Here is a 13,294-nt window from a genome sequence, read left to right as displayed (position 1 = left end):
TCGCTGCTGCCTGTGCATGTGACGTTAATCAGTGAATGCGCAGTTGAGCGGACTCCGAGAGCGTCACAGGTGTCAGAGTGTAGATAAGAGAGTTGCTGGCTGAATTTAGTATATGCATTTCAGCCCTATCATACTGTGTAATTCGTACTTGCCCAATTATTTGTGCTTACTTAATTGTTATCACCTATACAATATTGTAGGACGCTTTATTAGGAAGGGCTGTGGTAATCACCTTACTGCATGTCCAAAACCTAGCGCTGAAATTAACATTGTAGTTACCTGTGTCTCTTGCGCTGAATATAGCATTGTATTAACTTGCTATTTCTTGTAACATTTCTCCAGTGTAACTAATTACATCTCTACTATAACACACTGACTATTAACCTATCATTGTAGGTATTCACACTTTGCTGAACTTGATAGCTAATGTGCAGCGCATTAACCCAATTATCTGTGGTATTAAATGAATCTTCACACGGAACCTATAATTGCTGTTTGTTACACTGCTAAATCTTGTATTCTTATTACAGAGTGCAAGGAACATTACCTACAGTTCTAATCAGCAGTCCCTATCTACTGTTGGTATCTATCGTGACTGCTAATTTTCGTTAATTTGGCTATATTTGCCCAAATTACTATTATTCTACATAATCCTAAGTGGCATTAATTAAATTGTTACGAAAAGTTGCAGTCACCTGCTACCTCTATTGAATTTCTGACTGTTGGGCTGTGGTAATCACCTTACAGCATGTTTAAATCCTAACGCCTAAATTAACATTGGATTTACTTGTGTTTCTTGCGCTGAATATAGCATTGTATTAACTTGTGTTTTTTGTTACATTTTTTTAGTGTAACTAATTACAGCTAAATTATGACACATTGATTATTAATCCACCATTGTAGACATTTCACACTTTGGTGAATTTGATAACTATTGTGCAGCGCATTAATCCAATTACCTGTAGCATATTTTGTATTCATGCCAGAATTACTATCTGCACTAACCATTACACCTGTTCTGGCTACTATAATTTGAAGATTCATACCAGTACCATTAGCCTAAGATCCCTGGACATCCTTCTCTTTATAAAACTGTCCCTGATCTTATTGTGTCTTGCACAAGCAACCGTGCTACCACCCATCCACGTGCAAACTTGACTTCCTTCTACACTTCACCACCCTGGTGGTATCGCTCAACTTCTGTTCACTACAGATAATTCTGTACACAGAGGATAGCAGCAAACACCAGGGACAGGGTGAAGGGGTACCTTACACTCTATTTTTATTCAGGGTTCTCTCATTTCTGGGGGACCCTGGATCCGACTCTGCGCTGTACCTTGTATAACAGAGCCAGACAGGTCACCCCTGGAAACAGCAGAAACTCTCTTATCTACACTCTGACACCTGTGACGCTCTCGGAGTCCGCTCAACTGCGCATTCACTGATTAACGTCACATGCACAGGCAGCAGCGACTCCCTTAGCATACCCATACTCAGGTGTCTCTATATCTATTGCTATCGACCAGCTAATCAGACCTATCCAGTCCAGACAATTCTGTCACTTACAGGAAATACAAGTACTAACTGAATCTAGCTAATTTTGACATTTATTTCCAATATAAATTGGTATTTGAGGTTTTTACTGTCTATTAGGATTCCATATGTGTATATGTACATACCGTGATTGATTGGAGCATTTTTCTCCATTGAATCCCCAGACAGATATACTTTGAAATAATATTTCACCACTTTCTCATGTATATTGTTCATTAGTGTTATCTGTTTGTCTTTGTCCTTTGTTTTCTCTTGACCCTTAATTAGGGCCATGTTTTAACTAATAAAGTTTGTATTAACAGTAATCCATTCTCATTAGAAGGCTGTGCCCCACCCGGGAGTCTTTTTTCGATATCCTCCCTTGGATATCTAACCCTTTTTGACTACGATTACCCTACTCCCTGGGAGCACCTCCACAATTCTATTGTATCCAATTATATTTTATCACATTGATTGGAGTATGCCTTCTTACCCTCCGTCATTATAGCCCAGTGCCCTCGGCCTCTCCCCTCTTCCCTTCCCTCTTTTTTGCAATATATGATTCATGTAATAGGATAAATGAGTATACACAACACATACAAAGGTCAGTACAATTAATAGCCCTAAAATTATGTATTTTAGTCCAAGTATACCCAATGAGGCTGAGCATAAAAATAAGTGATTTTGGGATGAAACTGGGGTGGTTTCGTGTGCTGTTGCTAGCATTCCAATAATTTTGCAATGGCATATGGTAGGATTGACCCCCTATTGAATGAACCCCACATTCTAATTCTAGGCAATAGTTTCAACATTTTGTTTTAATATAATTACAAATAATGTTTTGTGAGTTATAAGCAAATTGAAATACAGTATATGTGCTATACTGAAACACATCGAAAAATCGTATTTTTCTCCTTTGTATTCTTTAGTATAAAACAGTAAAAACCTTGACCTACTGTACCCCTTTTAACCCAGGTTTTTCCCTCCTGGACCTGTGCCAGTGGTGGTATAAAAGGGGTCAATCCGTGTCCCTTTACATGGGACTTCTACCCAGGTCCTGACCAGGGTAGAACACGGGCAGGTCCTGGGTAGCGGACAGTGTAAACGGGGAAACAGGGTCATCCGACCCAGATCCTATTTTCAGCAAAGGGGGCGCATATGGAAGTTGGGAGGGGGGCGCACACAGCCTCCACTGCTATCTGCTGTACTCTGCAGACAGCAGCAGAGGCAGGTAGGAGGTGAATGGATGCCTGTGTGCGACATTCATTCACCTCGCGGGCGGGGGCATGGAGGCAGCCCAGGCTTGCCCCCAGTGCAGCGGTCCAGGGCCCGGTGCAGTGATCGGCGGTCCTGGCGCTTGGAGATGATATCATCTCCAAACGCCGCCCCCGTTTACACTGCGGGTTGCCACCAAAATCCCAGATCTGACCTGGCTTGTAACCATGTGTAAAATGGTAATTTCACCTAATGAATACCCTCCATTGGAGGCTGATCTAAGGTAAACAGTCTGTCTACTGTTAATTTTTTTTAATTATTATTTCTTACTAATAATGCTGGCTACACACTTAACAACATGTATACCAATCCAACACGATGGGTGATGCAATGATACATCGGTCTGTCCCGTACACACTGAATGATATATTGCGCAAATGCCCACGCCCACATTCTAAAGCATGATCTAATATAGAGCATTAACTTTCTATGATTGTATGCGTCATGGACAACTCACCGCATCCTGAAATCCAAACAAAACCAGCTGGATTTGATTTATAGATGTGCTGTCAAAATCCAGATCCACTTTCAGCTTGGAGATGGTGGAAGCCATGACCCGGTGCTCTGGGGAGCGGATGAAGTCCCTCAAGATATTGATAATTTGTTTGATGTGGGTGACAGAAAGTTGCACGTCTTCTGAGCTCTACAGAACAGATGGTATGAAATTATCTTAGCTATGTAGTCTAATACAGTAGAAATAATTCAATAAATTGTATTTTCAGTTGGTAGCTTCAGGTGAAATATTGGTAAAGGTTATAGAAACACACGATTTCTATTTGTACCTGCATGAGGCATTCCTGCAGATTTGAGGACACCTTATTCTGTTCTTCCTTAAGAATTTTGTAGAGTATTGCACGACGTTCGCTGTCCTTTCTCAAAAGGAAGAGGCCAGAATCCCTCTCGTCAGGGGAAGGAGGGGTACTTCTGTCTTCTGATAGCGAGCCCTCATCTGGCACACTGTTTAAAGAATCACTATATGAGATTAGGGGAACTACAATAAGGCAATAATTGTCGGCTTTCACCCTCTGACTTAATCAGGTACTGTAGTAAAGTTGAATAAAATGTATTCAATTTGTCCTTAGAAACTGTAAAATTAAACACTGATATTAATATGCTAAACTGTTGAACTATGTGCAGTGACAATTAGGAGTCCACAATGGCAACAAGAATTTCCATACAAACAAATGTATGAGGTCATTGAGTAGCTAACACACACACACTGTAGGTGGCAAAATGAGATACACTGTATAATCATATACATTTATGTCCTCGGCTCTTCTTCTATTATGGTTTATGATATACAGTAGGTCTCCTTCCATGGTAATCTACTGATTAGTGTAGATAGGGAGAGCGAGTAATGTATAATCATTTAGAAAATGACACTGCCAGTTACACCTTGTTAACACACGGGGTCACCAGACCTGGTTCCGGATGATAGCTCCACAGTGTCTAGACAGACAGTCAATAGGTCTACCCCAAAAGGTTGACAAACAATAGGTTGACAGGGTAAAAAGGTTGACATGAAAAAGGTTAAACACAATAGGACGAAATGGTCAAAAAGTCGGCATGAAAACGGTAGACACCTGACATTTTTCTTTTTTAAACTGGCTTGTTTTTACGTCACTATCCATGTCTGCATAGAGGGAGAATTAATAGTGTGCCGAGCGCAGCGAGTAGGAAAGCCCGGAGAAGGGCAAGTGAAGCGAGCCAAGTGAGGGTACATTAAAAAACCTCATGTCAACCTTTTCATGTGTCTACCCATTTCCTGTCAACCTATTGTATGTCAACCTTTTGACTGTCTTTCTAGACACTGTCTATCTAATAATCCACACCCACCATATCATGTAGACAGAGGTGTAAATTCATCCCCGTCACGCGGAGGCAAGCTGAAATTTGAGACAGTGGCCGGTAGGTCAGGGCCAGACTGACGAGATTTAGCCATCTGCAGCATGAATCAGCTCTCATTGGTGGGTCCGTTCTCACAGTCCAGCAGGAGCAGTGCAGGCTGAGCAGTACCAGGCAGGAGCTGTCCTTTCCCCTACTGCAGGTGTTAGCAGGGCTCCTGGGACAGAGCTGATTGAGGGACAGATGTATTAAGTCTGGTGAAGTGATAAAGTGTCCGGCGGTAACGTACCAACCAATCAGGCCTTAACTGTCTTATTACAGGCTAGGTTTGAAAAATGGCAATTAGGAGCTGATTGGCTGCTGCGTTATCACCAAACACTATCACTTCACAAGGCTTAATAAATCTGCCCCTAACTCTGCAGCAGCAGCAGCGGATGTGCTGCAAAGCTCCATTGGAAGAGCACCCTTTAATGGCTTGGAGCCTGGATAGTTTTACACGTATGTCAAGTGATCACCCCATACTTGCCTACCTGACCCTCTCCATGCGGGAGAAAATGCTCTGTTCCTGGACTTCCCTGGTAATGTATGATTGCCATCACCTGTGGTGAAACACCTTTACCTAGTTTACCACAGGTTATGGCAATCATACATTACCAGGGAAGTCCAGGAGCAAAGCATTTTCTCCCGCATGGAGAGGGTCAGGTAGGCAAGTATGGATCACCTAATCACAGTATAATGACAGTGACCCACTTGATATACTTGTAAAACTACCCTCATCTTGAGTCTTGATCACTCAGTTCAGCAGCCCCCACTGTTAGGTGACTAGAGCGCTATAACCACCACCGTTTGTATACAATCCTTGGAGCCTGGAGGCAGGAAGCTCTATTGCCTCTGGGAGTTACGTCCCTGCATGTAGGATGTGCCCTGAGAACTACACTTTACAAAACTATTGTGCACTACCAATTAATATACTAAGAAGGACACAAGCTAAATACTTTACAGCAAGTAGTTACTGTTACTCAGGGCTATTTTTCAGCAGGCTCCAGCAGGAACTGAGGCCCTTATACTAGTTCACTCTGTCTGACAAAATCTTTCTTAGATGGACAAAACCATGTGCACTGCAGGTGGGGCAGATGTAACTTGTGCAGAGATAATTAGATTTGGGTGGGGTTTTACTTCAAAGTGAGATCTATATTGCAGTGTAAAAATAAAGCAGCCTGTATTTACCCTGCACAGAAACAATATGACTCGCTTCACTCTGCACATTTTAAATCTGCCCCCCTGCAGTGCACATGGTTTTGTCCATCTAAGAAGGATTTTGTCATAAAGAGTGAACTAGAATAAGGCCCTTACAACCTGCTGGAGCCTACTGAAAAATAGCACTGCTGTTACTCAGATTTGGGAAGGGAAGGGCTTGATGAAATCATTGTATTGGAAGATATTGGGGTACATCTTCTAAGATGGGAGTTTTATTGAAGATGGCATGTTGCCCATAGCAACCAATCAGATTGTATTTATTAGATTCTAGTAGGGGCTAAATAAATAATAAGTGGAATCTAATTGGTTGCTATGGGCAACATTCCATATTCAATAGAACTCCCATCTTAGTAAATGTACCCCAATGTGTATGATCACCAGAAAGAACCTCTACACTGCACAAATCATCAGCTTTCCATACAGCAAATGGTATATCTCTACACACTCTGCTGCTGTTGAACATCATTTATATTTATGATATTGCTTCTATTTTATCAATACTACTACAGTATTTTATCAAGTGGAAATGATATATTAAATCTGACCCTTGGTAAACATACAGTCCATCATCTCCAGAAGAATTCAGGTAGCAAATACAATAAGACTCGTGAGATTGTCTCAATCAACAGCAAATGGGAGGAGCTATTTTATTCGGTAGACAGGGAAGAAATCTTTCAGCGCAATACTGTTTTTTGTTTGTTTCTTTTTAAATGGGATTTATTTAACACAAAAACAAAAAAGCAGGTAATGTCCTCATATAATTTGACTAAATGACATGCTTATCTGATCTGCATCATATGGTGTAGAAAGTTACCTAACATGTTTCTCATCCCCTATATCATGTTTCCAGGACTTCCTCCGATGCAGAAAAGTGGGTGACCATGCAATCAGCTTGTCCAAATTCACTGGCGTCTGTAGGCAACTATCGTGCATGATATCGCTATTTCCACATGCCTATTCATCTACACTGGATGTGACGCAGTCATTGATATTTCTGGTATCTGTGTCACATGGTTTTCCCATTAAAGCACTCTCTGTTGCCTAGCGACTTATCCTTTGTAACTGACGCAAGGACCGAAAGTATCTTGAGTGACCGATACTTCTGGTCCATGCGTATATCACTATTGGATATATATACAGGTTGTCCCAAAATTATGGGACACATTTTATTTTAATTTACAGATGGAGCGCCTCTCATGTGAGCTGGTGCTGGTGGTTATATCGCCAATTGCCAGGACACGCCATCAGACAGAAGGGGCGTGCGATTGGGCCTTAATGTTACAGCCAAAGAAGCCCTCACCCACATGCTGATCAGTCCGGCCATACATCTGCCCATGTGAGACGGACTGTACATGCTTCCACCAAGCAGAGAAGCGCTCACCCATTGGCTGACTTGTCTAGTTGTAGAGAAACACACAACCAGACTGCATAAGCATCACTTTCTCCCTTCTTCTTTTTTTATTCTTGTCGGCTGACTTGCCAGTGAATTTTTACGCAAGGCTTGAATGTAACCATTTAAAGGATGTGATATTTAAACCTTAAACAGTGCTATGAACTCCTGTACCTAGGTTATGTATTACACAGTATTTAATAAATGTGCTTGTTCCAGTCCTAGATACCTGCATTTAAAATGTTTCCCATCATTATGGATATATATATATATATATATATATATATATATGTATATATGTATATATAACACTGGACTAGTATTGGAAGGCAGGTATATTCAGGTTTGCCTACTGAACTGGCTGCCCCCTCAGGGAAAGGGGAACCAGTTCAGTGAGGCGGGGGGGGGGGGGGGGGCACTGATGAGATGGGACAGCGGCTGGACAGAGGAGGCCGGAAGTTTGGGGTCACTTAGAAATGTCCTTATTTTTGAAAGAATATTGGTAGGTGTAATGGTTAGCATTACTGCCTCACAGTGCCGAGGTAATTGGTTCGATTCCTACCATGGCCCTAACTGTGCGGAGTTTGTATATTCTCCGGTTTCCTCCCACAATCCAAAAATATACTGGTAGGTTAATTGGCTTCCAACAAAATTCACCCTAGAATGTCTGTGTGTGTACATATGGTAGGGAATATAGATTGTAAGCTCACTGGGGCAGGGACTGATGTGAATGTTCAACTATACTCTGTAAAGCGCTGCAGAATATGTATGCACTATACTGTATAAGAAACAGTTAATAAATAATAAATGACAGACTATGCAAACGTCTGTTTTTTTAAAGAAAAATCTACATAGGTGCAAAGAGGCCCATTTCCAGCAACCATCACTCCAGTGTTCTAATGGTACATTGTGTTTGCCAATTGTGTTGATTTGAAAACCCTTTTGCAATTCTGTTAGCACAGCTGAAAATGAGTTAGCTCATTAGAGAAGCTATAAAACTATCCTTCCTTTGAGCAAGTTGAGTATCTGGAGCATTTGTGGGTTCGATTATACTGTCAAAATGTCCAGAAAAAGAGACCTTGAAACTTGACAGTCTATTCTTGTTCTTTGAAATATAGGCTATTCCATGTGAGAATTTGCCAAGAAATTGAACATTTCCTACAAAGGTGTGTACTTCTCCCTTCAGTGAATAGCACAAACAGGCTTTAAGCAGATAAGAAAGAAGTGGGAGACCCTAAATGGCTTCCTGTGGCTCTCACGAATAGCTGTTACATACTGTATATAGCTCCACAATTTTTAATGATACCAAGTAACTTTACTCTATGAGATCTCTAAATTTGGTAGAACAGGGTTTGCCAAACGTAGTCCTCAAGGCATGCTTGTGTATAGATGTATAATCAAATTGACTGAGGTACTAATTATGTCACCTGTGCATAAGCTTGGATATCCTTAATGCCTGAACTGTTAAGCGTGCCTTGAGGACTGTGGGCCAGATGCACTAAGCTTCAAAAGTGATAAAATGAAGTGGGGTAAACAGCCAGCCAATCAGCTCCTGTCTGACATTTTTCAAACACAGTCTGTGACATGACAGGTAGAAGCTGATTTGCTAGCTGTTTATCACTCTCCATTGTATCACTTTTGAAGCTTAGTGCATCTGGCCCTGAGTCTGGGAACCACTGTGTTAAGACAATATAGTAACAAGTAAAAACAGGATGAACGAAATTCTGGGTAATTTACTTATCTATACAAGTAATATCTCCTCATGTGGACATTTAATGAATTAGTTTAATGATATGTCTTAATTACCTTATATATGAAAATGGATGACTTTTATTATTGTCGATATACTGCTGTGATCATGGAGAATAATTCTGCTGCTAGTAAAGATTGTGCATGAATTGTGGTAAGTGAAATTAGAGCTGTTAACAGTAAGTTTACCTTAGTAAATTGGAAATAGGAGATTTGTTGGAGGGATTTTCAGAAATGGATCTTTTTGACTTTTCAAAAAACAGTTCATGCTTGGTATCTGAGTCAGGCGATACGGATCCATGCTCACTGCTACTGCTACCTGCCAATTCACCGGGCACCGGCAGCGGAAGAGATGCACTACGGTTATAGTCTGCAACAATAATACTTTCTGGTAATAATTACATTGAACAATGCCTATTTATTGGGAGAACACAGTGCATAGTAGTACTACACTGAGATGAATATATCTATCTTTACTCATGCAGTACCTTCCAAAATGACTTGCAACACAATGCTCTGTTCTCATTCCTTTTATTGTTAACCTGCAGTAACATGGGCTGCATTCACTATTTTTTATTTGTACATACACAACAGCACTGTACAGAAGGGGAGGACAACATGGAGTGGCGGCTCCTGCCTTTAGACTTAAGGGGGGGAGGGGGGCTGCAATTTCCTGGGTACTGCTCATTGCAGGTTATTAGTTTGATTTGCGCTGTACTAGTGTTTGTATGCATGTACTATAAATACATGATTTACTCATATGCACCCAAACACAGGTACAGAGCAAAATACACACTTTTAATAACTTTAATATAAATTAAAGTACACAAAATGATACTCTTTATAAAGATATATACACAAATATTATTAAAATAAAATAAACCTCCACGCCCCTCTCTGGTGCAATGTATACCTTCCTTCAGCTGCATCACACTGAGTGACTCACTGAAGTCTGGGCATGCTCACTGCAGATAATTGCTTCTGGGCTGCACAGACAGCAGCCCATAGAAGCACTGTAGCTCTGGCGATTTGCACAGAATGGCTTCCTGTTGGAAGCTATTGCTGTCATCACTCCATGTACTGGCAGCCAAAGAGGGGGAGGAGTTTCCAGCTCTGTGTATGATGAGCAGTAGCAGCTTCCAATAGGAATCTGCTACATGCTGAACTCCTCCCCACAGGGTTGGGCTATTGCTGTGTCTGTCCTGCTGCTTCATGGAGCCTGGTGAGAGGAGGTTACCAGCATGTCAGAGACACAGACAGCCAGCACCAGAGCTGCGGAGGTAACGGGGGGGGGGGGGGGGGGGGGGAGGGAGGGGAGGGAGGGGAGGGAGGGGGGGGGGCTGGGACACCGGAGCTCTGGTGCTTTATGTCTGTGTCTCTGGTGTTGTGATTTTAACTGGAGGGGCTGCAGTCCTATAGCAGGAGCCGCCACTGACAACATGTGATATGTGTTTTTTCATGCAAATTATCAACTTCACACAGGTTACCACAACTGAGAAATAGTAATGTTTGATTGGTGAACTCCGGGCAGACACAAAATGTAAGAAGCACTTACTGTACTGTAGATCATTCAACATTTTTCATTTGGTTAAAAAAGTTAGGTTGCACTTACAGAAGTCAGGTGGTTAATGGAGCAGAAAAGGGAAGTATCACAGTCAGGATTCGGTTTGTGACAGATTAACCATAATCTATGTTTCTGCTATGTATTATAAGAAAAATGTCTGCGCAAAAAATGAGTTTGGATATCTCTAGATAATCTAAAGTATTTCATTATTTGGGATTTAACATAGCTAATGCTAATGCATGCCAGGAACACAGCTTAGGTTCAAGCAATGTTTAGCATTGCAACAATACTAATTGTTTTGCCAAGAAAAAAAAATCTTTGACCAGGAAAAAGATTACAGTATTCTTGGCATTTACTGGAATCGATCAGAATGTCACACCAGGCCTGCACACCTGGATACCTGGGCTGTATGCCACCACATCATGCAGAGTAAGGGACAGAGCAGAGCTGCTGCACATGCCCAGTGTACTAGCTTATTCTACCACATTTACTGTATGTGTGGATATGAGCCCTCAGGAATCGCAATGGATCAGAGAGTAGCTGCCAGGAGGAAGAGACAGGAGCCTTACCATGAAGTGGGAGATTGTGAGCTTAGCAATTGCAGTACTGGTTCTGTTATGTTTATGTATTTATTTATTATGACATGTTTAACCTTTTCCTGACCACTTCTCTTATTTAAATGTTTGAAAAAGCCTATACTATAGACTATCTGTACTCCATACAGAATCCAGTGCATACAAAGACCAATTTTCAGGACTGTTAGCGCTCGTCTAGACTGCCCTACCTATTCCAATGCGCTGAAGAGAAGGAGATTTTGGATTACATTTGGAAACACCCCTCTAAAAATCCTGCGTTTGCCACTGAGAGGTGATACAATACTACTTGTGAATGTTTTCCTAGCACTTTTGGGGGTAAATTTAGGTTGGAGTTTGCAGGGTAAATTATCTTTTTCTGTTCAAATGCGCCTTCTTTATTAGGACTCATACTCCTATTGAGCATATAACTGTCCCAAAGAACAGTCCCAACATCCTGACACAGATAAGTTTTAGCTGTATTTCCCTATATATTCCTAAAAATGACAGTATAGCTGGATGATGATCTGAATGGGGCAGACGTATTAAGCCAGATAAAGTGGTGATAAAGCAGTGATAAAGTAGGTGCGTTATCACCTTAAACTTTATCACTGCTTTGTCACTTTACCAGGTTTAATACAGCTGCCCCTCTGTTCTTAATTGTGAGTTATTCCATGGTCATATCCTAATTTGCATATGAGCCTTCTATATGACTATATAAACTTGTTTATGAGTAATTCAGCATACAATTTAAGGAATATTGCAATAAAAATTAGCATTTCGCTTATTTATGGCCATAAGTAACGGCTTGCCCACTGCGTCCAGGTGACCTCATTAGTCGGGCAAGTCCCTAACATTTTGGGGGGTACAAATATAGGGCACAGGGCACCCCAAAACGATACAGCCGAGTGACCCCAGGGCAACACAAGACTGAAAGAAATATATAGTGAAACAAAGTGAGGATAGGTTAGTGAGAGAGGCTGCTAAAAATAGCAGGGGTAAGTGAGAGGTAACAAAAGGAGAGATAAAGTAGTGAGAGGTGAAGTAGTGAGGTGAAGGTGAGAAATGAATTACATTGAAATAAAACACACAATAGGGATGAATGTGAATATGAAAATAAGTGTTAATTTGTGTTGCTCCTGAGGCCAAACAGCCACATCAGTCCAGGGGGGGCCACAACCCAGAAATGCACCCCCCCCCGTCTGATAATCCATTATACATTTGTGCAGGTCTCACCTTGCTCTGCATGCAGTCTAAGAAATGTCAGGAACCTAATTAAAACCAATATATAGGACAGGTGGGCGTGGGTGCTACCACCAGGCGCAGAAGGGGTCTCTGGCCTTCTATGAGGTCACCTGGACGCGGTGGGCAAGCCTTATTTACTTATGGCCATACATAAGCGAAGAACCTAAAAATGCAAAATTTTATTGCAATATTCATTAAATTGGGAGTTTGATTTGTGCACCTGCAACTTTGACTTTGTATGCAGTTCTACTGAAAGGTCTCCGCATGGTCGCACCTCTCAATTGGTGTGCACCCCAGGACCCCACCCCTGTATATGAGTAATTCACCCAACAGGGCTAATGGAAACTTACCTGAGGGCTTAAAAGCTATTTTACTTTTCTTGCCTTTATTTGCTTGCTTCAGAAAGAAGTCCCTCAGCAGGTCCGCTGCTGTTGTACGCTTCACTGGATCAGGCTCAAAACAGAGCAGAATAAAAGCCCTGGCCTCTGCTGACAGAGATTCTGGAATCTCTGGGTGGATCTTAAACATACCCACCTGTAACACATGAAAGGTACAGCTGTACTCAGGCACTCGCTACTGTCAGAATTGTATTACATTACAGAAATCACATACAGTGACATGTACAGAAGTAATATTAATAATGATGTTATTTACATAGCACTTTTCTCCCAATAGGGCTCACGGTGTTGAATAACACAAGGTACAAAATAAACTTAACAAGAAAGAGAAGAAACCATTTGAGTTGTGTTCAGTTAGAAACTAAAGGCACATTAGTTAAAGTTGAGTCTGTATTTGGAGGACTCTAGAGTGGAGGCCTCTCGAACTGTGCATGGAAGTACCATAGAGTTGGATGGAGTCACATAG

The 13,294-nt window shown here is 41.5% G+C and overlaps 1 protein-coding gene across 5 annotated transcripts in view; it reads right to left on the bottom strand.

Annotated features, from left to right (window-relative positions):
• Positions 1-13,294, bottom strand: part of MAP3K15 (mitogen-activated protein kinase kinase kinase 15) — a 249,258-nt gene that overhangs the window by 30,238 nt on the left and 205,726 nt on the right. For 4 of the 5 annotated variants that reach the window (XR_014470326.1, XM_083172491.1, XM_083172489.1 and 1 more), the window contains 4 exons: positions 12,781-12,964; positions 9,239-9,419; positions 3,591-3,765; positions 3,266-3,451 (listed from right to left, as the gene is read on the bottom strand). Coding sequence is in view for 4 of the 5 variants with exons in the window: in XM_083172491.1 (XP_083028617.1) it covers positions 3,266-3,451; positions 3,591-3,765; positions 9,239-9,419; positions 12,781-12,964 (726 nt within the window). In the remaining variant the exon portion in view is untranslated. The remainder of the gene's footprint in view (positions 1-3,265; positions 3,452-3,590; positions 3,766-9,238; positions 9,420-12,780; positions 12,965-13,294) is intronic. The other variant, XM_083172490.1, reaches the window with a different exon arrangement.

The sequence above is a fragment of the Crinia signifera genome, chromosome 2, assembly GCF_055691185.1.
Source record: "Crinia signifera chromosome 2, ASM5569118v1, whole genome shotgun sequence".
In the NCBI taxonomy this organism is placed as follows: Eukaryota; Metazoa; Chordata; class Amphibia; order Anura; family Myobatrachidae; genus Crinia; species Crinia signifera.
Note: the sequence above shows the minus strand (reverse complement) of the source record. Positions and strands in the feature narration are given on the sequence as shown.